Source organism: Delphinapterus leucas, chromosome 3 (assembly GCF_059928025.1).
Source record: "Delphinapterus leucas isolate spDelLeu-1000000601 "Yukka" chromosome 3, BTC_Dleu_Yukka2, whole genome shotgun sequence".
NCBI classification, from domain to species: domain Eukaryota; kingdom Metazoa; phylum Chordata; class Mammalia; order Artiodactyla; family Monodontidae; genus Delphinapterus; species Delphinapterus leucas.
In genome coordinates, this window is record NC_143131.1 from 112,855,634 (window position 1) to 112,879,922 (window position 24,289).

Sequence of the window (24,289 nt, forward strand, 5' to 3'; positions counted from 1 at the left end):
AAGACAACGAAAGAAGGATAAGGTTTCAATATTTTATTCAAGTTTTATTTTAAGTGATGTTAATTACAGCATTTGAAGGGGAGGAACTAATTCCACACAAAATGGAAGACCCTAAAATGTACCCATTAAACTGCTAAAAAATAAACTGAGTGGCGAGAATACAACAGAAGTTCAATTTAGATTCTGAGTGTTGTCACCATGTGATTACAGTCACAGAGACTCTTCCCAGCTTGCAGCTGGAGCTCTTAGAAGCTATTTCATACTCTGGTGCAAGGGCAAAAAAACACAACATGAGAAAAAACACAGTTAAGTCCTGAATTATTGGCTTCATCACATCCACCTTCTCCACCCCAAAATGGCACAAAAGAAACAGCTACCACGCCCTGCAGACTACTTTTGGTGTAAAAGAGGTGATGGATTGGGGTGGAAAAAGTCCCTGCCTAAAAAAGTCCCTTTCAGATGAGTTTGTATACACCATCAAAGAGTCTCTCCTCAATCAGGGTAGGAAACCAAGGTTCAATTCTCAGGAAGTCACAATTTCATTCATTTACTCAATACGAATTTACAAATTACAAAGTGCCTGCAAATTATCAACTTCCACTTGCAGCCATTTCTAGGTAAAAAAGGAACCTGATATCTCTAGAGGGGCCAGCAAGCTCCCCCTCAAGTCTACAGCTGAAAGGACCTTTTTTGAAATTGGGTTTCTTCTGTACCTCTGAAAGGGTAACACCCTAAAGCTGAATCATCTTTAACCTGGAAGTCTAACATGATATTTAGCGATACTCGCATCCCAGACATACAACATTAAAAGGTACACTAAATTCTGAAGGTAGCTATGCTGCAAAATAGTTTAAAATTAAACGATTGTACAGTATTCATTTATGCTTGAAACTCCAGTCCTAGACCAAGCTTGTGGCCACCAGCGTTGACATTCTTGCCATCCAGCAGAGCTGACAGTGTCAGTTTGATACCTGCAGGGGGAGAAGTCAGAGAGAGGAAGGGAGGAGAGAGGGAGGAAAGAAAAGAGAAGAAAAGTTAGCAAATGGAGGATGGCTGAAGCACACTGGTGACACGACACCAGATTCAGAACCTGTTCCAGCTGAGTGTGATCAGCAGGGGCAAAACCACAGGCCCTTGAATCCCTGTTGCTCAGCACCATCCGACTAATGACTGGGTAGCTGAGGATGAGCTTGTGCAACAATAATGACGACTCCATAGCTCACCCAAATCCACTTTCCTTCATCCTCTCATCATCCCCGCTACAAAATCCATGCAGAAAACTTCTTTAGCAAAAGCCCCTTGAAATGAAACCCCAACCACGAATCAGACTCCACGGTCTTAACACTCCCAATCACAGCATGCACACAAATGCAAACACACACACACGACTAAATGCTATTTTCTCTAGAACAGCTTGATTCTGCCATCATGTAACCTTAGATTTCCAGTGTTCAAAGCCCCAGTCTGACCAAACTAACCCCAAGGGGGTATTACTTCCTGTAGCTGTAACATACTATGGACTAGCCTAGCTAACTGTGCAGAGGAAACCTACAAACCAGTTTCACAATGGGGATGACTTATAGGCTGGTTTTAAGAACCTGCTGGAAATAAGTATCAAGCATTAGGCACACACTGGGAAAAAGAATGGAAGAAAATAACCAAAAATGTAATACATGTTAGCCTTGGCCTTTTTCCTCCTACTTACTACTTCTCCTATTCGCCAACCGTTTTATAATGACCCTGCACTCCTTTACAAACAGTCAACTATAAAACTTTATATACACTCATTTACAATGTACTACACAGTCATTTTACAAGCAATAACATAAAGCAGCAAACCAGCACCACATCTTTTTTAAGACAAAGAACTAATTTCACACAACCAACACATACCTGGCTTTAGGGTCTGAGTATATCCTAACCCTATCAGGCTGGAGTTGTTCACTTTAGCCTAGTCAAGGAAAAGATAAGAGAGTGAAAATGTTAAGTACTTCACATTTCTGTCTCCAAACTGAATAAGAGCTTTTTAATCAACCAACTCTGGACTTCAGTATCAAATTCTCTTTTTTCATGACCACTTTGTTTATAGGATTCATTAAATTCAATATGAAATATATCAAATTTAGGAACTAGGTCTCAGAAGGGTAACGCAAAGAAACAACACAATTTTCAAGTAAAAGAAAGTTATTATTTACATTTGATTCCTTACAGTATGTGTGCCCAATTCCATTTATACATAGTAGGTCTGTATTTTTAAGTTGTAACAGGTGAGGACACCTTCATTTATGGCCAGAGACATAAAAGACTTTCTTGTATTTGCTGGGATAAAGAAAAACAGACCAAATGTCAGATGGGGTTTTAAAGCCTTTTTTTAAACAGCAGAACATTGTTCGAATTTTTTCTTCATGAAAAAGAGAAGCAAAAATCAAAAAAATTTGGCACTGACAAGCCTGAATTTTTGGAGCAAAACAATAACCTAGACAATCACTTAAATGTCAGCACTTACTGAATGCTGATTAATAAATTAATCAATAAAGCAGCTGAGTCGATAATAATTTCGCCCTTATTCTTCTGCCTGAGTTGTAGGGAAATCTGGGCCTCTCCCTGGCCCCTTTCTGGGGAAGTAAGGAGAGGTCAGGAGCAGAGCAAGCTCACGCTGTGAGAACACCTGGCGAAAGCCAGAGCTACCAGGGTGTGTGTCTTCCTGCTCACATGCTGTTTTTAGACGCAGCATCTCCCACAGGAGAAAACAGGAAGGTAGGCCTCCAGGCAGTCAGTGCCCCATCTAGATGTTCCATTTTGCCCACGCCCTCCAAATAATAAGGCCCCTTTTCCTTTGTTTTAAAGTGCCTAACATTAAGGAAGCCAAATTCAGTTCCTATTTCAGGAGACTTAAAATAGGCTGTCTGTAAATTACACAAGTCAGCCCAGAAACCATCCTGCAACATGAGATTTCCTCATTCCACCCCAAAAAGGATACAGCCGGCAGTGCCCTGTGACAACAGAGATGAGCTCAACAAGATTTAACGCAAAAACTGTGCAGCAACGCAAGGGTCCATTAGCTATGCTACAGGGTCTGCAAGATAAGATGCCAACCACCCAATGCCAGGGCCTGATTTCTTAATATGCAGTACAGGAGCTGGGCAAGAGAATGAAAACTGAGGGGGAAAGGAACATTTAAAACCTTCAGGTTCAAGGTAACCCCCTTTACAGTCTGCAGCATGGACCAGGGACTGGTTAGAGAAGGAGGTTCCATAGCAAGGCAGTCTGGGTCAAACACAAACCCCAGCACTTACCACCTGCCTGCCCTTGGGCAAGTTACTCAACCACTCTAAGCTTTCAGTTCCTCATTTGTGAAAACATGGATGGGATAATTAAAAAAAAAAAAAAAGCACCTATCTCAAATGGGTTGTATAAGAATTAAATACAGTAATCCATACAGTGCCGGGCAGCCATAGTAAATACCATTACTATGATCGTTTTACTCATTGTGAACCCTTTCACAGTGAGAAAATCTCTAGTCAAAGCATGGAATTCCATCAATCCAAAAGGATTCCAACCTAAGGGTCAGGGTAAGGTCTCAGAGATACATGATTCCACAGGTACCCACCGAGAAGCAGGCGTCAGGGTCGATCTGGTACTTGGCTGCTATTCCGAAGCGAGTGTTACTGTTTCCTGCTGTCCAGGCCAGATTAACAGCAGTCTCCAACTTCTTATTCACCTTCTGATAAATGGAGCCACCAAACTCTGTCCCGTCATTTCTGCAAATAAGCACAGCACAGATGCCAAGCAGCCCAGGAAGGCGACCTGAGCTGGGCAGAGCTGACCAAGTCTAACAGAGGACAAGCATGTTGTAAATGGATTCAACTGATCACAAAACAGGCACCAAATTACGGCAAGCCTGATAGGAATGGCACAGACACCAGGGTCAGGAAGGTTCAGAGGAAGGGAAAGGCTATCTCAGCCATCACTGGGAACACCCAGAGGCAGCTCAGTCAACTACTCAGGCTGTATGGAACTTGAAGTTTGCTTCTACATTAATCTTTAAAATAAAAGCAGTAACTAGGGCACTGGGATTCTGGATTCTGAGTGATTTCTTTCTTCTGCTGCTAAGGTTATTACTTTTATAAATGCTCTACTATAAAAATGGAAAGAGAGGACAAAGCCAGAAATGGCAAGAAAGTCTGGGCCACTCATGTTCCTCAGAAGGCAGCTTATAACCCTTAGCACCAGCACCCTTAGCACCCTTAGCTGCATCCACTGCTAAGGGTGCACAGCCAGAACTGACCCAGGCCCTAGGAGGAACAGCAATTAAAAGAGAGCTTAACCTATTATTCAGACTTGTTGGCCTATGCATACTATTGGCCCATGCTGCAACATCTATGGTCCTGGTGAGATTTGAAAAGGAGCAACTTGCTACATTACAAGATGTTTCTGTCTTTCAAAAATGGAATGAAACCCAGCAAGCCAAACTCCTTCCTCTCTTCCAAACACACCGTACTGACCACAGCCTCTGGGAATATCCCCTTCCCCACTCTAACATTTTTAACATAAAAATACAACGTCAGGGGACTTCCCTGGTGGCGCAGTGGTTAAGAATCCACTTGCCAATGCAGGGGACACGGGTTCGAGCCTTGGTCCAGGAAGATCCCACATGCCACGGAGCAACTAAGCCCATGCGCCACAACTACTGAGCCTGCACTCTAGAGCCCGCGAACCACAACTACTGAGCCCGTGTGCCACAACTACTGAAGCCCACGCGCCTAGAGCCCGTGCTGCACAACAAGAGAAGCCACCGCAATGAGAAGCATGCGCACCGCAACAAAGAGTGGCCCCCGCTCACCGCAACTAGAGAAAGGCAGCGTGCAGCAACGAAGATCCAACGCAGCAAAAAATAAACAAAACAAAGAAATTTAAAAAAAATACAATGTCAAAGTTCTGCCTCATCATTTTGGGTGTCTCCAGTGGAAATAGCACTGGAAACTATTAAGGCAGGTCCGATACACTTTGGAATCCAGCAAAGAGCTTAGAACTCACTAACCCATGAATAAATTGTTGCTGTTTCTTTGCAAACTCTGCTCTTCACTAATATACTCTCCCTAAAGTAGATGCTCATTAAATACATTCTAAATTCTTAAGTTTTCCCTGAAATTCAGCCAGACAGACACTGTGCTTCCAGAAAGTACAGGAAGAGCATAGACACCATCTGATTCACAGAGAATCCTGACTTCTTCAGAAAGTCTTGAGCATGCTACAAAACAGCAGCTTGTCAAAAATAATAGATTTTAACTCAAATGGGGAAATTTCCTTGGGCTTAAATGTGTTTAAACATTAGATTTTTCAATACATTCTAAAACCAGCAACACTGCCTTCCTGTACTGAACTCTTAAAACCACAAAGGAACTCGTTGTAAAAAAAATCATCTGGGGGCTTCCCTGGTGGCGCAGTGGTTGAGAGTCCACCTGCCGATGCAGGGGATACAGGTCTGTGCCCCAGTCCGGGAAGATCTCACATGCCGCGGAGCAGCTGGGCCCGTGAGCCATGGCCGCTGAGCCTGCGCGTCCGGAGCCTGTGCTCCGCAACAGGAGAGGCCACAACAGTGAGAGGCCCGCGTACCGCAAAAAAACAAAAACAAACGAACAAACAAACAAAAATCATCTAGGGCTTCCTGGTGGCGCAGTGGTTAAGAATCCACATGCCAATGCAGGGGACACAGGTTTGAGTCCTGGTCCAGGAAGATCCCACATGCCGCGAAGCAGCTAAGCCCATGCACCACAACTACTGAGCCTGTGCTCTAGAGCCCGTGAGCCACAACTACCGGAGCCCATGTGCCACAACTACTGAAGCCCACGCGCCACAACTACTGAAGCCCACGCGCCTAGAGCCCGTGCTCCGCCACAAGAGAAGCCGCTGCAATGAGAAGCCCACGCACCGCAATGAAGAGTAGCCCTTCCTTGCCGCAACTAGAGAAAGCCTGCGCACAGCAACGAAGACCCAACTCAGCCAAAAATTAATTAATTAATTAATTTGTTTTAAAAAAGCCATCCAGGGCTTCCCTGGTGGCGCAGTGGTTGAGAGTCCGCCTGCGGATGCAGGGAACACGGGTTCGTGCCCCGGTCCAGGAAGATCCCACATGCCGCGGAGTGGCTGGGCCCGTGACCCATGGCCGCTGAGCCTGCACGTCCGGCGCCTGTGCTCCGCAACGGGAGAGGCCACAACAGTGAGAGGCCCGCGTACCGCCAAAACAAAAACAAAAACCAAAACAAAAAAGCCATCTACATGAAGCACACAGAACACCTGTTACACACCTGGGCCTCTGCAAGACCAGGGCAACCCAGATTAGCTGTGTCAGCTGTTTCCATGCCAGTTCCAAAAATAAACCATGTCCACTTATTAAAAATCTTGAAACTCCGGTTAGTAAAACCTAAAAGTCATTGCTCTTCCTGGAACTGGTGCAAGTTCCCAATTCCAAACCAAGGAAGCACTTTCCATGTCAGCCAAAATTTTCAATTAAAAAACACTTCTATGCATGTGATATTTTTCCTATGGCTTTTTTGCATGTTACCTTTTTTAAATTTACGTATCTTTTTTGACCTTTTTCAGTAAACATTTCTATGAATTTTAATACAAAGACTCCTGTAGCCAGGATACAGAACAGTCCCACTACCAAACTCCCCTGTGCCACCCCTTCAAAGTGATACCCTCCCTGTTCTCCTCCCCCAACCACTGGGCTGTCCATCTCCATAGTTTTCTTGTGATTTTTTTTAGTTTTAAAAGACTCAAATTTTATTAATTTATTATATTAATGTATTATATTAATTTATTAATTATAAAAATTCCTCAAAAATTTTTATTACGGAAATGTTACTAGTTTAGACCCAAATACCATTTACTTGTCTCTAAATTTTTAAAGTCACTTTAGTGACCTCTAGTGGAAAGAGAGAAATTTGGTAAATTTGTACCCAACTTGCACCATGCATTAGTTCTTCAGGTCTACAAAGATTTCATGGATGAAATCTGTTTCCCTTAAATCTAAATCAGCACTCTGCTTCAACCCTCAAGTTTGATTACAAAGGGCTCTCTCTAACCTACCCTGTAATTTCCTCTTCCCTTCATGATACTGTCCAGTTAATAAACTTTTAAATGTTCTGCCATGCAGAGAAGACACTCAGTATTTAACTGAGATAATCAACTCCTAATTTGGCTCCCATGCCTACATTTCATTAAAGCACTGCAAGCTGGTCCTCAGGCAGTATACAGAGAAAGAGAGCTACACCTCCCCACCCCCATTTTGTTAAGCAAAATGAAAGGCCCTCCAACGTCCATAAAGCTGCAGGGAAGGAACACTCCTGTGCACTGACATCATGCCCTTGCCGTAAGTGATCAGCCATTCTGTGTGTAGCAGGGACAACATTTACTGTTCACAGAATAGTAAGAAACTACATCACTTCAGGAAACGGGTAGGTGGGAAACAAGAACAATACTAGCAGGCCATTTGGCTCATCTGATTCCAACAAACTCACTTCCCAGTGACTAAAAATTAAGCTTAGAAAAAAATCATGGTAAACAATCCCCCGACTGCACACACTCACATACACTTACACATTAGTGTGAAGCTGGAACTCATCAGTCTTGTAGCCAACTGCAAAGTTGCTCTGGGTCACTCGAGACTTTGCGGTCTCAAAATTCATCTGGTAGCCAGCCAGCCAGCCCTCGTAACCCAGCACCAGCGCACCCCGGATGGAAGGCCCGGCAATGTCGAAATCCACGTCACAGCCCAGGTTGATATGTTCCCGCTTGTACCCTGTCTTGATTTTAGCATTTTTTTTCCTGGAGGAAAAGAAATTGTATTAAAATCAGAAGCTCACTCATCTTGCAACAAGCATGCCAAGAGACACAAATTTAAAAAAATAATAATCCCCGTTTGAATAGGAGGGTAGGAAGGCAAAGCCAGGGCCCCAGATCTCCCTTAAGCAACTTCTGTGCCACAATGGGCAGAACACAACCTCTCTTCAACTGGAATCCAGAATAATGAAGAAACACCACCATAATGAAGCGAGAACACAGGCAAGAAAAGCTGGAAAAAGAAGCGCTAAGTAATTTTTACTATCCTCTCCCTGTGCTTAATACTGTGGCCCACACAGGCATTCATTATGCAGAGCACCACCATGTAATTATGAAACAGATGCATCTTTGCTATTTTCCAAGTCTGTGGAAAAGATACATCTGTCATGAAGGCAGCTATCTAAGCAGCAGCTTTTAATGAGATGGTCATCTTCTTACGTCGTGGCTCGCTTAGTAAAGAAATACATACTAATTCCCTTCTAAGTAAATACAACAGTTAGACAGCTTTTAATTCAGTATCTATGAGATCCCAATGAATATATATTTCAGAGAACTGGATAGTGAGGTAGAACCTGGGGCCCTGCAGTCATAGGGGGCCAGGAAGCCCTGGTGGACTGGACAAGATCCCAGGTCTAGTCTGCTGATCCCAGACTTGCGTATACGGCCAGATAGTGCCTCCCTTGACTATCACTCAAGACCCAGCATTTCTCAGGAAAGGCAGGTGAGTCATGTCACCTGCAAATATATTATCACAATGACTTTTACCAAAAGTCAGCATTAGAGACAAGATCACATCTATCAAATAAAATTTAGACTATTTTCACCTGATTGTTTCTGTCATTCAACTGCAAAATGGACATCTTCCACAGCGAGAAACATTCTCAGCAGAGACCACAGGAGAAACCAGATACGCTTCAAGGTTCAAGGACCACACAGCCCTGTCCAGCCCAGCTTCATTCACACCGAGATTAAAGCTTCATCCCCAGCACCCAAACTGGGGGCCCTAAATACCATTCCCTCCTAAAAGGAACCAGCACTCCTCAGAAAATTGCAGATTACAGGTTGGGGCAGGAAAGGTACAAGATGAGCTTGAAGCATCTATCAAAGCTATCAAAGACTTTGAGGTTGGGGCAAAAGGACTTGAGAGCTAAGATGAAGAGGCTCCCACAGGGACTTCCCTGGTGGCCCAGCGGTTAAGACTCCATGCTCCCAATGCAGGGGGCCCAGGTTCGATCCCTGTTCAGGGAACTAGATCCCACATGCCACAACTACGAGCCTGCATGCCGCAACTAAAAGATCCCGCATGCCGCAACTAAAAGATCCCACGCGCTGCAACTGAGACCCAGCGCAGCCAAATAAGTAAATATGTAAATATATTAAAAAAAAAAAAAAGCAGGCTCCCAAGGGCTTCAAATATGAGACAATATAAGCATCAAGAATAATATCAGCAGCGACTGAAGCACATCAAATGTTTAAATCTATGAACTCATAATGACACTCAAGACACACACACATTGGTCATCTTTAGAGACTAGAGAATCAATTTGTTATTTTGAAAAGGGTAAATAAGAAAGGAATCAAACATGTATCCCACCTTTCCTATACTAACTATATCTCAAAATAACCAAAGATTTGATAAGTTTCTCTTTATAGAAATATTCCAGCTTAAAAATGAAGAAAGAAAGATAAAGGTGGAATTATCACCAATTTGTAACCCCTTATGAGTAGATCATGAATGGCACTAACATACAAAGAGAAAACCAGGCCTTCTGTGTGCCTCCCTATGGAAGCAGATTTCAGCACCCCCCAAAACGGAATCTAAATGTGATGAAGCCTCCAGACTTAGCAATTCACAGGAAATGTGGGGGACAGGGGAACAAGTTAAACAACACCACAGAATGCAAACAGCAAAATTTACTCTATATATAATTCTAGAAGACAAATGATCTAGTTTTAACAAATAAACTGCAAGGGGAAAAAAAAAACAGAAGAAGAACCTAAAAACTAAGATTTAGGAGCCATATGAAGCAATTTTTACAATTTTGCATGGACAATTTTTGATTCTCTAAAAAATTTTCATGAAATCATGTAAATTTGAAGAGACTAGGCTTGACAATATTAAGAAATTATGATTAATTTTCACAATGTAATGATACTGCGGCTATGCTTTTTTTTAAAAGGAAGCTTATTTAAAGATACATATGAAAATATGTACAGATGAAAGTATGTGATATCTGTTATTTACTTCAAAATAATCTGAGGGTGGGAGGGGTTGACTATGGGTGTGTAAATAAAACATGACTGGCCATTGGGTTGATAATTATTAAAGCTGAGTGATGAGAACATGATGAAGGTATAATATGCTTTTCCGTACTCGTTTGCATGTTTGAAATTTTCCATAATAAAAAATTTAAAGAGTAAACACTCCAAGTTCCAATGAGTCAGAATTTCAGAGGTCATAGGTGAAAATAAAGTTAACACCCTTCCCTAGTGACAATGAAACTTACAACTTCTGTTCAAGTTGCTTCTGTACATTTTTGCAAGCTTTGAAGGAAAGGAGTGACAATCAAACTAACTCTCAATAAGAAAAACTTAAAATAAACCTATTTTGGTCTGCCGGCTCTTTAGAGGGAGAAACCTGGGTTACGACCAAGTATCCAGTTGGCACCAAGCAGGGTAGGATGATTCATGAAAAAAAACAGCTGCTCAGAGGCTGACATTTAGAAAGAAGGGGAAATCAAGACATGTAAAAATTAGGCATCTTTTAACCGCTGGGTAAAATGCTGCTGCTGATACAAAATGTGACACCTGTACCAGGGCCTCTGACCAGTGGTGTGCACAAGCCACACTAGACAGTTACACAGTGCCTCCACATGCCACCCCACTGGATTCTGGCCAGAGGCACCAGGTCCCCAGGGAAAGGGCACTGGTGGGGCAGTGACTAGGTTTCTCTCCAGGCTTGGCTCTAAGGCAGCATTCTATGCCTTTGGAGCTTTTCCTCTTTCAAATATTATCGGGATTTTTTAAAGCTATTTAAATAATGGTGCTAATTTGACAGCACCTGAGAGAGGTATACTCTTAATCTGTGGTTAACAAGCTGGCTTTATCTGTGGTAAGTACTCAGTGTGGGTGCCAGTCCCCTGATGAGGTCTGTCTGCAGCTTCATCCAAATGTGGTATATGCTTACCTCTTTAAAGGAAGCCAGGATACTTTCCCAGGCTGTACCCCTCAGACACTTTGGAAAGTCAGCTTTCATTTCCAATCTCCATCGAGTCATCAAAACTTTCCTCAAATACCCAGTAGCAATGAGTACATCTTGTACCCACAGTCTTAGTTTCTAAACACCATTCTTCAATAAAAGGAACAAAGGCTCCTCAGAGAAATAGCTGATAGCAGGACTAGGGAAGAACAAGTACACTTTCTGAAGAAGTGCTCCAAAAAAATGACAGGGGCTTGTCAAAAGCACACAGGATGTCAACTTGAAGGCTCCCAATGGCCATATCTGGGACAATATGAGTAACAAAATACAGTAATGGATTACAATCCAGAGAATAAAATAAATGTCCAAGAATCCGTACTGATACAGATAACTGATCAAATAAATAAAAGGTGGAGAAGAAAGAGCTCTTCCTTTCAGTAAAATCCCAATTAATAAATGTAGAAGGAATGATGGGAATAGAAATTCACCATTTGGGGGACTTCCCTGGTGGCGCAGAGGTTAACAATCCGCCTGCCAAGGCAGCGGACACGGGTTTGAGCCCTGGGCCAGGAAGATCCCACATGCCACAGAGCAACTAAGCTTGTGCACCACAACTACTGAGCCTGCACTCTAGAGCCCGTGATCCACAACTACGGAGCCCGCGTGCCACAACTACTGAAGGCCACGTGCTGCAACTACTGAAGCCAACGCACCTAGAGCCCATGCTCTGCAACAAAAGAAGCCACCTCAATAAGCCCCCGACTCGTTGCAACTAGAGAAAGCCTGCGTGCAGCAACAAAGACCCAATACGGCCAAAAATAAATAAATAACATATAAAAAAATAAATTAAAAAGAAATTCACCATTTGCCAAACACAGTTGTTGCAGGCAAGAATCACCAATGGATACGAATATTTGTGAGTCAAAGTATAAAAATTAGAATATTTGCATGGTCTCAAAGCATCTCCCCACAAGATACTTGTTAATTATAAAGAGAAAAAAAGTAACTTTACAGAGAAATCTGGCAAACGCCACTTTAATCAAGTGACCAAAGTAACGTCACCAGTAATGAGGCACATTGATATATACCCCCAATGTCATGCACCAAGATGGACAGAACACAACATCCTATCTACAGCTATCAAAAATAAATAACCTGAAAAAATAAATAAATAAATAACCTGAGTTTAACCATGAGAAAACATCAGACAAATCCAAATCAAGGATTCTACAAAATAATTGGCCAATCATCTTTGAAAGTGTCAGAGTCATGAAATACAAAGACTTAAAGATGGTTGAGATGGTAAATTCTATGTGTATTTTACCACAAATTTTATTTTTGGCCACACCACACAGCATGCAGGATCTTCCCCGACCAGGGATTGAACCTGTGCCCCCTGCACTGGGAGCATGCAGTTTTAACCACTGGACTGACTGCCAGGGAAGTCCCCACAATTTTTAAAAACTAAAAAAACTATGAAATGAAATTCAATACATGCCCTTGGCCTTGTCATCAGTGTGCAAAATAACCTTCCCAGGCCTAGGAGACCTAATGCTCTGAATGGAAAAAAACAAGAGTGTGTTCTAGAAGAGACTGATTCCCTCTAGCCACTTTGAAAAGCACCAGGAGCTGAGGCAGATCAACATGCCCTCTTGCCTCCTGATGTGCCCAATAACCAGCAAGCCTAATCTGTCTGTGACTGGAGGGCCTAAAGCAGGAAAGTGCAGTCTCAGGAGCCACCTTGCAATTAAGCCCACACACTCTCAGTGTTCCTAAGTAGGAAGCTAGGGAAGAGGCCCTCCAGCATGAAAAATGGGGCTGGCAACAGTGACCAACAGCCCTTGCTTCCAAACACTGCCTGCTGCCCTAGAGCCTTGGCCACTTACATTGTGAGCAGCCTCACTCACATGGAATGGAGCATTACTGGACCAGAAATCCTGCAGCCTCCACAGCTGAGGCCAGGAGAACAATAACAAACAGCACAGAATGAATCTTAAATCTTACTATGAAACACCACTAAAGGTCCTTATGGAGAAAACAGATGATATTCTTACCCAGTGTTTGGTGAGAAGGATGAATCGAAGGTCAGCTTCAGGCCACGTGCAAGCTGAACAGAAAAGAAATTCACCAACAGGTTTAGTCACAAGACAGGCAGCCGATGTCACTTAATAAAACTGTGTCTTTTCACAAGTGACCATTACCTGATCTTCCACGGTAATCTCCGTGCCTAGTGTGTTGTCAGTGTTCCATTTCTCCGTAAACGTCAGACCATATTCGGTCCATCTGTACTTGGTTTCCAGACTACCCGTCACTTTGGTGGTCTCGGTGTTGGCGGAACCTGAGCTTGTAAATTCCTTTAAAGAAGAGAGTCACAGCCTGCATGCCAGCACTTCATTCTGCATTGCTCCACCCCTAAATGCACTGTACTTTCCTTTATGCAAGAGGTGAGACCCTGAATGTGTGGGTGCAAAAGCTCATTCTATAATTCAGTTAGATATTTGAAGTACAGATGGAGTCTGCTAATTAAAGGAATCTTTCAGGGAATTCTTTATCAGGAGAAAGATTCCTTCCTCCCCTGTAACTCTTTAGTCTGGACAGGAAGGCAATTCTCCTTCTGTCCTACCTCCAGGCTCGTACAGAGAAAAAGCTTTGAGCTAAAGCTGACATTGCAGTAATTCTACCCAAAACTTCCTCCTTCCAACAATTCACAATCTAAAAGGGATTACTAAGATTTGGGGGTTTTTTTCAATAATTATGTGGTATGGAACACAGGTCAATTTTGAAATAAGAAACATGAGGAAAAATAAAATTGAGGCCTGCCCCATATTCCTATGAGTATTAACAGCTACTGAATTGGGGACGTAGTCACATGGTTCCCCTGGACCACCCATGCCACAGAGGATGCAATGAATGTGACAACCACAAGCTGCCACAATCAGAAAAGTCCCTTTGTTTGCCACCCAGATGGAAGTTATTGATTATTTATTGATCTACAACAAATATCCATGCTCCATATAGGCAGACAACTTACCAGTCCATTCTCAGATTTTGTTTTCAAATCAAGTTTTATTAAGCCAAACCCTAAAGAAAGAACATGGTAACTGTTAATAGGTTAAATAACTAACTCAAGAGCAGCATCTCTGCCTCCCTTAGGTTGTTTAAAAATGAGATGAGTGCAGAGGGCACTGGTCTCCACTGCTGCCTGCCTCTCTGTGTGTGGAGCCCGGCTGCCATGGAACAGTGGCAGGCAGAACAGACACAGGCCCCACCTGCACTCCCAGTGGAGTCTGAGAAAAGGGTGCATGACAGCGTGAGCACATGCCTAAAGACGAGCTCCAAATTTAGAAGCCGCACTCCACTGCAGCAGCATCCACAGACCTGCTCCCGCCTAGGAGAAGAAACAAGAATGTCCACTTGTCTGCAGCAATTCACAAGCCTACCTGTACTGGGTGCACAACCAAAACTGCTTCACTAGCCATAGAAGGCTTATCTTTTTTCCCTGACATGAAGTTTCTGAGAGCTGACTGACCCAAGTCTCTCAAACTGTAATGGGTAAAATACCAAACATGCCAACCCAGTTTCTGAGCTGAAAGGCCACTCCATGCAACACTCACCATAGCCCTTGGTAAAGACATCCCTGGCAGATTTGCCAAGATCAGCATACGTGGGAGGCACAGCCATCTTCTGCTATAATAAAAGAACCACCAGAATAAACACATTGGTAAGTTTTCCACCAATAAAAATCATCAGCATTGAGTTCCACATACCTTATTCTCCCAGGTGTGGACAAAGAAGACTGTGCTATCTCCTGCTTCTTTCTGTGGCCAGAGCTTGAAACACCCAGTAAGTTTTTATTGACAGCAGACCAGCCTGACTTTGGACCTCTTCTCCTAGGCATCCCCAGGACTGAGCACAGGCCCAGAATATGGTAGGAGTCAGTCAATATTTTCTAAATGAATTCATTGGCAAAGACACAGTCCCATAAGCCAGCTACTTTACTGAACTGCAGGACTCTTGCCAATAAAACATATCTTCTTACAAAATATCAACTGCTAGGACATTAAATACATGGCAACGTATTTTCTACACAGTTCTGATTTCATTAATTCAACAAATATTTATGGAGTACCTACTATGTGTCAGAATGGACCCAACTTTTCACAAAACCTTTGCTATGGGAACCCACTTTTAGAGTATCATATTCTTCATAGAGAAAACAGTAAAACCTACCTACCTAACTAGGCAATTCTTCACATGGAAGGAAACGCAACCACATCCCCCCCAATTTAATTCAAATAAACATCTATTGAGCTTCAATGTGACTTGACTTTTAAAACCAACTATCAAAGTACTACTTGGGATTGATGCACATCACTAAGTCAGTCAACAAGCATTTATTAAACACCTCGCTGTTCAAGGAAGGCAAGAACTTCAAATAGTCCTTGCCCTAAGGACCACACTGCGCTGCCGGGAGGCTCTGCACTGATACATTATGTACACAGAATTAAAACCCTAATCCAGATGGCACACACTCTGTGCTCCACCCAGGAGGAGAGGGGAATGCGAGAAAGCACCATCTTCTGCATCTTCTCCATCTCCAAAATTGTTAGCCTCAGCCAGAAATTCAATTAACCCAAGGATGGTTCCATCCATTTTAAATACAGCATACCTAAATTACCAAACTGCATACACCTCACCTAAAGTCACATATAAATGTATTCACACAAATTAACACCCACATGGCATATTCCTGGTTAAATGGGAACCCAATGAAAAGTGGTGCAAGTGATCTCAGGGGAACAATATCACAACTGGGAGTTGCATCCTGACCAAAGCCTCAACTTCAAAGACATTGCAGGGAGCCCAAAAAACCAATGAGTATAATGTTAAAAAACTATAAACTTGCACAATTTTAAATTATAAAACTGTGGTCCTGGTCCTATTTTACTTTTTTCAGAGGTTTTGCTAATTCTGTCCCAGCTCCCTTCTGTGTCAGAGCAGAGAGGAGCAGCCCAGTAAGCTGTTTACGCGCTCCTATTTTTGTTGCTGTTGTTATTGTATTTCTCACACATGATCAGGCCAGAACCATGGGCAACTCAGTCCCCATTAGGATCAGGGCATAAAGAACACGGTGGAAGACCCATTTCAGGCTGCTCCCACTGGCTCTTTCAAGGCTCTCTCCCCTCTCCCCTTCCACCCCAAATGAACCCCATAGGCACACCCACCCCAGAGACAAACCAGGAAACCATCCACCAGGTCCTCCAGAAACACCCTCTGCCTTAGGCACACGCCCCAGCCACAGATGGGCCTGAGCCCCTCCCAGGAGAAGCAATGAAACAACCCTGGACTGAAGGCTGAGGTAACAGAGCCCCAAGGAAACGTGCAAAACATCTCAGCAAAGGGCCCAGAACATTCTACACACACACACCAATTGCTAACAGTTATCAGTGGACAGAACACCCCTCTTCAGTGCTGTCCCCTTCCCAGCTGGGCCACAAACTCAGCCCCAGCCGGGTGACAGGGAGAGCAGTCCAGTGGCAATATCTCCGGGTCAGCTAAGAGCTCCTGTACCTCAGAGGTCAGGGCCTTCCCGAGTACCCTCCCCTGGCTCCAGGACCCGCCTCACCACACGTGGCACACGTGGCTTTCACGTCTGGACTGGTCCATCCCTCAGGAAAAAGTCAGAACACTCATCATTTAATGCTCCCCAAATGCCCCTGCTTATCCCTAATCCCCAAAACTGAAAAGCAAAGCCACCTGTCAAAACACACTCCACCCACAGCAAAAATCACCCTAAAGCGGCCACTGAGGAGATTACCATGCAAGGACAGGAGAGGTGGGATGGCAGAGGGAGGTCACATAAGGCCAGGCTCTCCCTGCATCCCCAGCGCAGCAGCGGGCAGGGAAGATGCACAGGAGCCACGAGCTGAGTGGAGCCAAACCCACTCCTGGCCCTGAGGTAACACCCACCAAGGGGGGCAAGACGCTGACTCCCCTGCACCAAAGGCTGTGTGGCTGTAGCTTCCCCTTTTGCTTTTCATGGAGTCTTCCTCTTTCCGCACCTCTCGTCTCCTGCTGCACTTATCTGACAGGACTGAAGCAGCTCTGCCTCTCTGAGAAGCCCAGCTTTCCTACAGCTGCAAACAGCACCCAGCACAGTTCTCAGCACCTGCTTCAAAAACAATTTTAATGTAAAAACAATGACTGCCATCCACACTTTCTCAGGCCTGGGCTAGATGGGGAGAGAATTCAGCATTCTGCTTTCTCACTTAACACCCTGCCTGCACTGACCTGGAGACTGAACCCTGGTCCTGGCCCCTCCCGCCACCTCAATCAGCTCCAAATCACTCCCCATCTGTCTCTGCAGCATCCACCCCACGTGTCTTCAGAAAAGGGAACCCTCATACACTGTTGGTGAGAATATAAACTGGTATAGCCACTACGGAAAACAGCATGGAGATTCCTCACAAAATTAAGACTAGAACTATCATATAAGCCAGCAGTTCCACTTCTGGGTATTTATCTAAAGAATATGAAAACACTAATTCGCAAAGACATGTGAACTCCTATGCTCGTCACAGCATTATTTACAATAGCCAAAAAATGGAAAAAACCTAAGAGACCACCAACAAATGAATGGATAATGAATGGATAATGGATAATACTGGATACTGTGCACGCGTGCGCGCGCACACACGCACACACACACACACACACATACTGGAACACTACTCAGCCATTAAAAAAAAAAAAGATGAAATCTGGCCATTTGTGACAACACGGATGGACCTTGAGGGTATTATGCTAAATGAAATAAATCAGATGGAGAAGACAAATTCCCTGTGATTTCACTCATATATGGAATATAAATAAACAAAAAACAAAATAAATGAACAAACCAAAACAAACACATAGATACGGAGAACAGAATAGTGGTTACCAGAAAGGAAAAGGAGGGGAGAGGGTGGGAATGGGTAAAGGGATTGATATCGTGATGGATGGAAACTAAATTTTTGGTGGTGAGCACACTGTAGTGCACACAGAAGTAGAAATATAAGGTTGCATACATGAAACACAATGTTATAAACCAATGTTACCTCAATAAAAAAGGGAAAAAAAAAAAGAAGAAACTCAGCTTCTAGAGGCTGAGCATGAAGCAGGGTGTTCTGACAGCACTGTCTGTTTAATAAGTATATGCGCAGTAAGCATCAAAGTATTTTTACAGTAGAAAAAAAAAGGAAACAGTATCTGACAATAGGGACTAAGTAAATGACAATGTAACCAGTAGGCAGGAGCTCCCTCTACAGGGAAACTGCGGCACCACCAGGGATGGGGGAGACACACAACTAGCATGCCCCACCGCCACAATGGCCTAAGGAGAGCTGAACTCAAGCTGAGGAGACCAACCAAGCGCCTTCGGAAGAGAGTACTGCCACTTCTGACATCAGAACCAAGCACGGACTTCATTAAAAGGGCCTCAGAGAGCCACATTAGAAAGTCTGACACATCTATGTTTGGGCAGCTCACTCAACCAATGGATTCTCAAAAATGTAAATGACAATATCTACTGTTGCACTGGAAAATGATCAATCCCATTCTCCCCAGGTAGGAATACTACGTACAGTACAGCCCCTGAGGAGCCCATTGGTGGGCAGTGCCTAAGTGAACACGCAGTAACTCTAGCGGCAATTCTACTGCTAGGAACACACTCACAGTGGCACCCAAGGCACCCAAAGATGTATACAGGAGGATGCTCACTGCAGGGTTATTTTTAACACAAAACCCAGAAGCAACCTAAATGTCCACCAATAAGGAAACAAATGAATAAAAATTAAGGTGCTTGCAAACTAAGGAATACCATGTGGTAATCAAAAAGAATGAGGTGGATTTCTACGTGGTGGCATAGAAAGCTACCTATGATAATAGTTCAATGAAAAGAGCAAGCCACAGAAAATGTATAATCCCATGTGATTGGAGGAAAACCATTTTACATATGCATCTTTATATGTTCCACATTTGTGAATGGGTGGAAAAGCATGTGAAAGGGAAGGACATGAGCTAACCTGTAAACTGTGGCTGCCTTGGAGCTGCTTCTAGAAAGGAAAGGGGGTTTAGGAAAGGAGTGAAGTTAAAATAGGATTTTCATTTTTGATTCTACTTAATCACTTAAGTTGTTTGTGTACTTGATAATTTTTTTTTAAACTAAGGACAGAAAATTTAAAAACCTAACGAATGTGTTCAAAATTAAGCCACGCTGCATTCATGATGCCACAAGTCACATTCCAAAAGGCTACTGCAGCAGAGGTGCCAGAAGGGAAAACCATCAAAGTGTCTATACTGGTTCCAAGAACAGATTCAAATCACACCGAGGTGGCAGGGTTAACAGGTAAGGCCTGTGGGGGGCACATTCTACCCTCAGGTTACCACTGATGGCTTTGGCCACCCTGCCCAGAAGGTAGGAGTAGGGCAGAGCTCCCTAACTTCAGTGTACATGAGAGTCACCTGAGGCACTTTTTCAAAAGCCTCCTTCCTCCCTCTCAGTGTTTCATTGCCTATCGCACAGGCAGGGCAGCCCTCAGATGCCACTGAGAAGAGTGGGCTGGCTCCCCGCACCAAGCATCCCCCAGCACCCCCACTTTGAAGCGTGTTCTTTTCTCTGCAGAAGCTCCCTCAGAAGGATCCAGGCAGGGGAGCCTTGGTGCTCTCAGAAAGCCAACAACCACTGCAATGGCTGATACAGAGAGCAGGGTGGCCATGGGTCCAAACGGCTGAGTCAGGAACAGTGGAGAGGAAAAGTTTTCTGAACACAGGGAACACCCAGTGGGTCAACAGACAACATTTTTAATGGCAAGGGTATAACTGGGCTAGGACCTAAACGTCAAGAGCCACCCTGCCATGGCATTTCTCCACCCATCCGAGTACCCAGGTAGCAGGGCACAGTGACGAATGGAAGGGGCTGTGTGACTTTGGACAAGCCACTTATACTCTTAGGGTCTCATTTTGCTCATCTATAACATGGGGCTAACAACAGTGCCTTGCTACCACTGTTGCTGCAAGGATTAAGTAAGGAAAATAGAGCATGCAGAAATGTCTGACACACAGCGAGTACTCAATAAGTGGCAGTGTAACCACAATCCATTAATCTGGACATTCTTTGTTTGCCCCTCCAGATCCACTCCAGACTCTGGTAGGTCTGTCCTCTCAGTGCATCTGTCCTCCCACCCCCCTCCATGAATGTCTCACACAGGGCAGCTGGGCTTTCCAGGTATTGCTTCTATTTTAAAACACCCTGGGAGGTGGGCCACCACCGGCACAGCCTTCCACAAGCCTCAAGAGAATGCAGCTGACTTGGGGACACCCTGCCTGCCCACCCACCCATCAAGAGGAGAAGACCGGGGCTGGCAGGCAGCATGCCAAGGTCTGGATCCCAGGTGCACCTAGGGCTCCTGCTCGCTGCCTGGCTTGACCCAGTGGAGATAAAATAGACGGTGCTTGGGCAGGTAGAAGACTCGGGAGTCCAGCAGACCTGAGTTCCAATCCTACTCCACCACTCTCTTGTTATGAGATCTTGGGCAAGTCACAACCTATCTGCCCTTCATTTTTCTTCAGTTCCAGTACAGGAAAAGAGTTCCTGACTCAGCACCATTCTGAGGACTGAATGAGATTGCTAGTACAAAGCACTTAGTACAGTGGCTGGTACCCAGTAAACATGTAACAATCACAGCGAGAACTTATTACAGATTTTCATTTTATATATTTCTTATCATAATTATAGCTGCTGTGCAGGTTGCCGAAAGGTCACCCTGAACCACAGGGTCCAGAGTTCTCCCCAACCATAATGAGGTATTGTTTAGCTGAATATTGTCCAGCCAGGTCCTGGAAGAATGCCTCCTACCTCATCCCACGGAAAACTGACCCTTCTCCTGATAAACACCCTGTGCCACTGTCCTCGCAACAAATAGGGTAACTCCACTGACTGCTGTCCACTGACAGCTAGACTACACCCAGCCATGCACATGCTCCCTCTGATCAGTGTAAAAGGGTAACAGTGCCGCTCTGAATAGCAAGTTCTACCTTTCAAAAGGCACTCAAATCTATTAGCTCCTCACAGTGGCCCCTTGGAGTGGCAACTGCAGTGTGAAAGCATCAGCACTGGAGCTAGCCAGTCCAGGCCCTGAATCCCAACCCCGTTCCTGCTGAGCTGTGTGACCTTGGGATGGTTACCTCACCACTCTGTACTCAAGTCTCCTGACCCGTGAAATGGAAACGACAGTGCCTCTCTCCCAGGGCTTGGAGGACAGTGGATTCAACGTCATAATACATACGTCAACCAGCCAGGAGAGTGCTGGGCAGGCCCTCAATAAAGAATGACTGTAATGATGACGATCACAGTTAGAGTGGAGAAACTGAGGAACAAGAAAGTAACTTGGCCTGTAACTAGACCCTATGGCTCATGTCAGAGCTGTGTTATATGAGCCCAATCTGCTCTCCTGGACTCTTTCCAGCAGAGTTCTGGGTAAAGGGCTAAGATTCTCACTTACCCTCACCCCTCTGAGAGCAGGCAGTGAAATGGAGGATTGTGCCCAGGCCCAGCTGATCACCTGATCACCTTTCCTCAGTGGCAACCAGAGGGGAGCCCCTGAGCACCCTGGGGGGCTGCCTGCAGGCTTGGGCTGGCTCTCAGCCATACATGCCTCTCTCTTACCAAAGATGTCACACTTTGAGAAATCCCATCAAGGGCAAAATGGATTTTGGGAGCACCTTACCGGTAAAGGTGGCGGTGAATGTTCCCCATGACCACCAGCTTGGAGGTGGTTGTCGACGTGTGCCTACTGTCCAGTGGGGCCAGAGGCCCAAAGGCAAATCCTCACTATATGGTCCCCCTGAGCCCCTCTGTTTGTGTACAAACAGCCCCTGCCTATAGAATAGCAGAAATAAACTAATTGACTGAGAGCAGCCCCCCATACCCAGGCTCAAGCACTTTACTCAGGACAACTCCAGTAGAAGCCATTGACCCCCTCACCATCCGAGAGGGAAGAGGCACCAGGCCCAAGGGCTTTAGGGGAATCCCCTTCACCAGTGTCACCCCCAGCCCCGCAAGCCCAGAAACACCAGTTCAACAAGTTTCCCAAAGGACTTGGAAAGTCACAGAATGAGGATAACATGTTCAAAGCAATTATTTCAAATTAGGCAACAGTTCTGCCTATCACTGTTCTAGGGCTGTACACACCCTTGTAGCCCTTTATTTATTTGTGACTCTCTGCTAGGCAAGGCTATTTTCTGAAAGCAAATGAGATGTGTGTCCCTCAAAAAGGATGTCCAAGATCAACGGACTATGGTCTGGGCCTGCAGCCACTACATATACCCATTCAATAATCCCACAAATACTTAACGAGCACCTACTATAAGCCACATGCTGGAATGGTGAAAACTATCCTTCTGTCAGCAAGAGTACATTCACCCCCACAGACCATTCTCAAGTACCTAGTATTGCCAGGTGGCACCACCCCATGCACTGAAAACAAAGTTGTATAAGGCTTAAGCCTGACCCTGTAGGAACTCAGTCCAGAGCTGGGGTGGAAAGAAGGCAGACCCTGGGCAGTCTGCCCTGCCCTTGCCTACAGCACATTAGGCATTTCCCTATCTCCTCTGGAGAGGGGAGGCTGGTCCAGGGGCTGGGGGCCTCAGGTGGAACAGGCCTAGGCTTAGCCCAGGTCTGAACCCACATTCAACTTTCTGCTCCAGCCTGACCCTGTCTGTCTGTAAACTTAAAGGTTTTTTAAATTACCCTGAAAGTTACTCAATGCCTGGCACACAAATGCCTAATAATAATGTTTAAAATAACAAAGACCACCTTTATTGAACCCTTTCCAGAGCACCACGTGGAGCAAAATAGTCTGCAGGGGATGGGCTAGATCCTCCCCTAAAAGCCTCAAGGGTAAGTGTCAAGGTTTCTGCCCAGACCTTCTCCCTACCAGGCACTGTTCTGAATGTTTGAAGTTAATCAACTCATTTTATTCTTCCCCAAAACCCAATGAAGAACAGGTATGATTGCTCCCGTTCTACAGATGAGAAAACAGAGGCTTAGTATCTTCCCGGCTGTGTGACCTTGGACAAATCACTAATGCTGCGTGCCTCAAATCCAAAGGGCTCGAAAGCAGTTTCGTGCAGGCACCGCTGCATTTGATGAATGAATGAGCAACCGAATCAGGCAGGAATCCCTCCTAAGGCCAAGAAGGCCACATCACTACCCGCGGGACCTCTTTTTCTAAGGCCTAACCTTCTGCCCAGCCCCCAGCTCCGGCCCTGGTCCCTGCGGCCTAAGTCGACTGTCAGCCTCCCATTCCGCCCGGAAGGTGCTGGCAGGCGCAGACAGTGCCGGGAGCCAGCTTCTCAGGGCGTGGACCCGACAGGGCGTGCAGCGCCGGGGGCGCGGGACCCCGGTCGTCACGTGAGCTCATCCCCGAGGCGACAGCGTGGCCCGCACAGGTCCGTGAGCCCAGCCCGGCGAGCTTAGGTGGCGGGCGGGTCCCTGCCCGACCCGCGCTGGCGGGATCGAGGGCCAGAGGTCGCCTCCAAGGAAGGTCACCTAGACCTGAGGCGGGCCGGGCCTCCACGCGGCGGCCCGTGCCCTTCCGCCCAAAGGTCCCCGCGGGCTTTTGGTCCCCAGCCGCAGGCGCCTCCGGATGTCCGGCCACCCGCTCCCCCGCCCGGGCCTGCTCGCCGCCCGCCCGCCCCGCGCGGCCTGCTCTGCCAGTCGCTGACCCGCCAGGCCCTGGCGGGCCGCTCCCGTTCCCTGCCCCGGCCCGGCTCTGGGCCCCTCGCCCTCACCCGCTCCCCGTCCCATCTCCTCCCCCAACTCCCCACGGGCCGGCCTGCGACTCGGGGCGCAGTCAGAGGCCTGGCCCCTCTCCGCTGCGCCTACCTCAGAAGCGGTGGCAGTGGGCTCAGCGGCGGCTACGGCGGGGGCTGCAGCGTGAGGAACAGAGCCAGCGGCGGGGCCGAGGGCGGGGCGGCACAGACGGCGGCGGCGCAGACCCGCCCCGACCCAGCGAGGCCGGCCCCGCGAGCTCCGCCCCCTGGGCCCTCCCGGGACACCGCCCGGGCTCCGACCGGGTTCGCTTCCAGCGCCTGATGCGCGCGCGGACCTTTTGGGGCCCTTCGGTACCCGCGGCGGACGCGTGTGCCCACGGGCGAGTGCGGACACGCGTGATTGCCTGCGTGCGCCCGGGCACTGGGCGGCGG

At 45.9% G+C, this 24,289-nt stretch overlaps 1 protein-coding gene across 3 annotated transcripts; it reads right to left on the reverse strand.

Moving 5' to 3' along the window:
- Window positions 1–24,072, reverse strand: VDAC1 (voltage dependent anion channel 1). Of its 3 annotated transcripts, none has more exons than XM_022588804.3 (9): window positions 23,970–24,072; window positions 14,659–14,731; window positions 14,076–14,125; window positions 13,246–13,398; window positions 13,099–13,151; window positions 7,603–7,830; window positions 3,611–3,761; window positions 1,894–1,951; window positions 1–971 (listed from the first exon to the last, which is right to left on the reverse strand). In XM_022588804.3, the coding sequence occupies exons 2-9, from the start codon at window positions 14,723–14,725 to the stop codon at window positions 880–882; spliced, it is 852 nt and encodes a 283-aa protein (XP_022444512.1). In that variant the 5' UTR covers window positions 14,726–14,731; window positions 23,970–24,072; the 3' UTR covers window positions 1–879. The 3 variants fall into 3 exon arrangements, with proteins under 3 accessions (XP_022444512.1, XP_022444513.1, XP_089765450.1); XM_022588805.2 differs by having other exon boundaries at window positions 14,659–14,728; window positions 23,970–24,070; XM_089909324.1 differs by lacking the exon at window positions 23,970–24,072 and adding an exon at window positions 14,812–14,866.
- Between the last annotated feature and the right edge of the window lie 217 nt (window positions 24,073–24,289).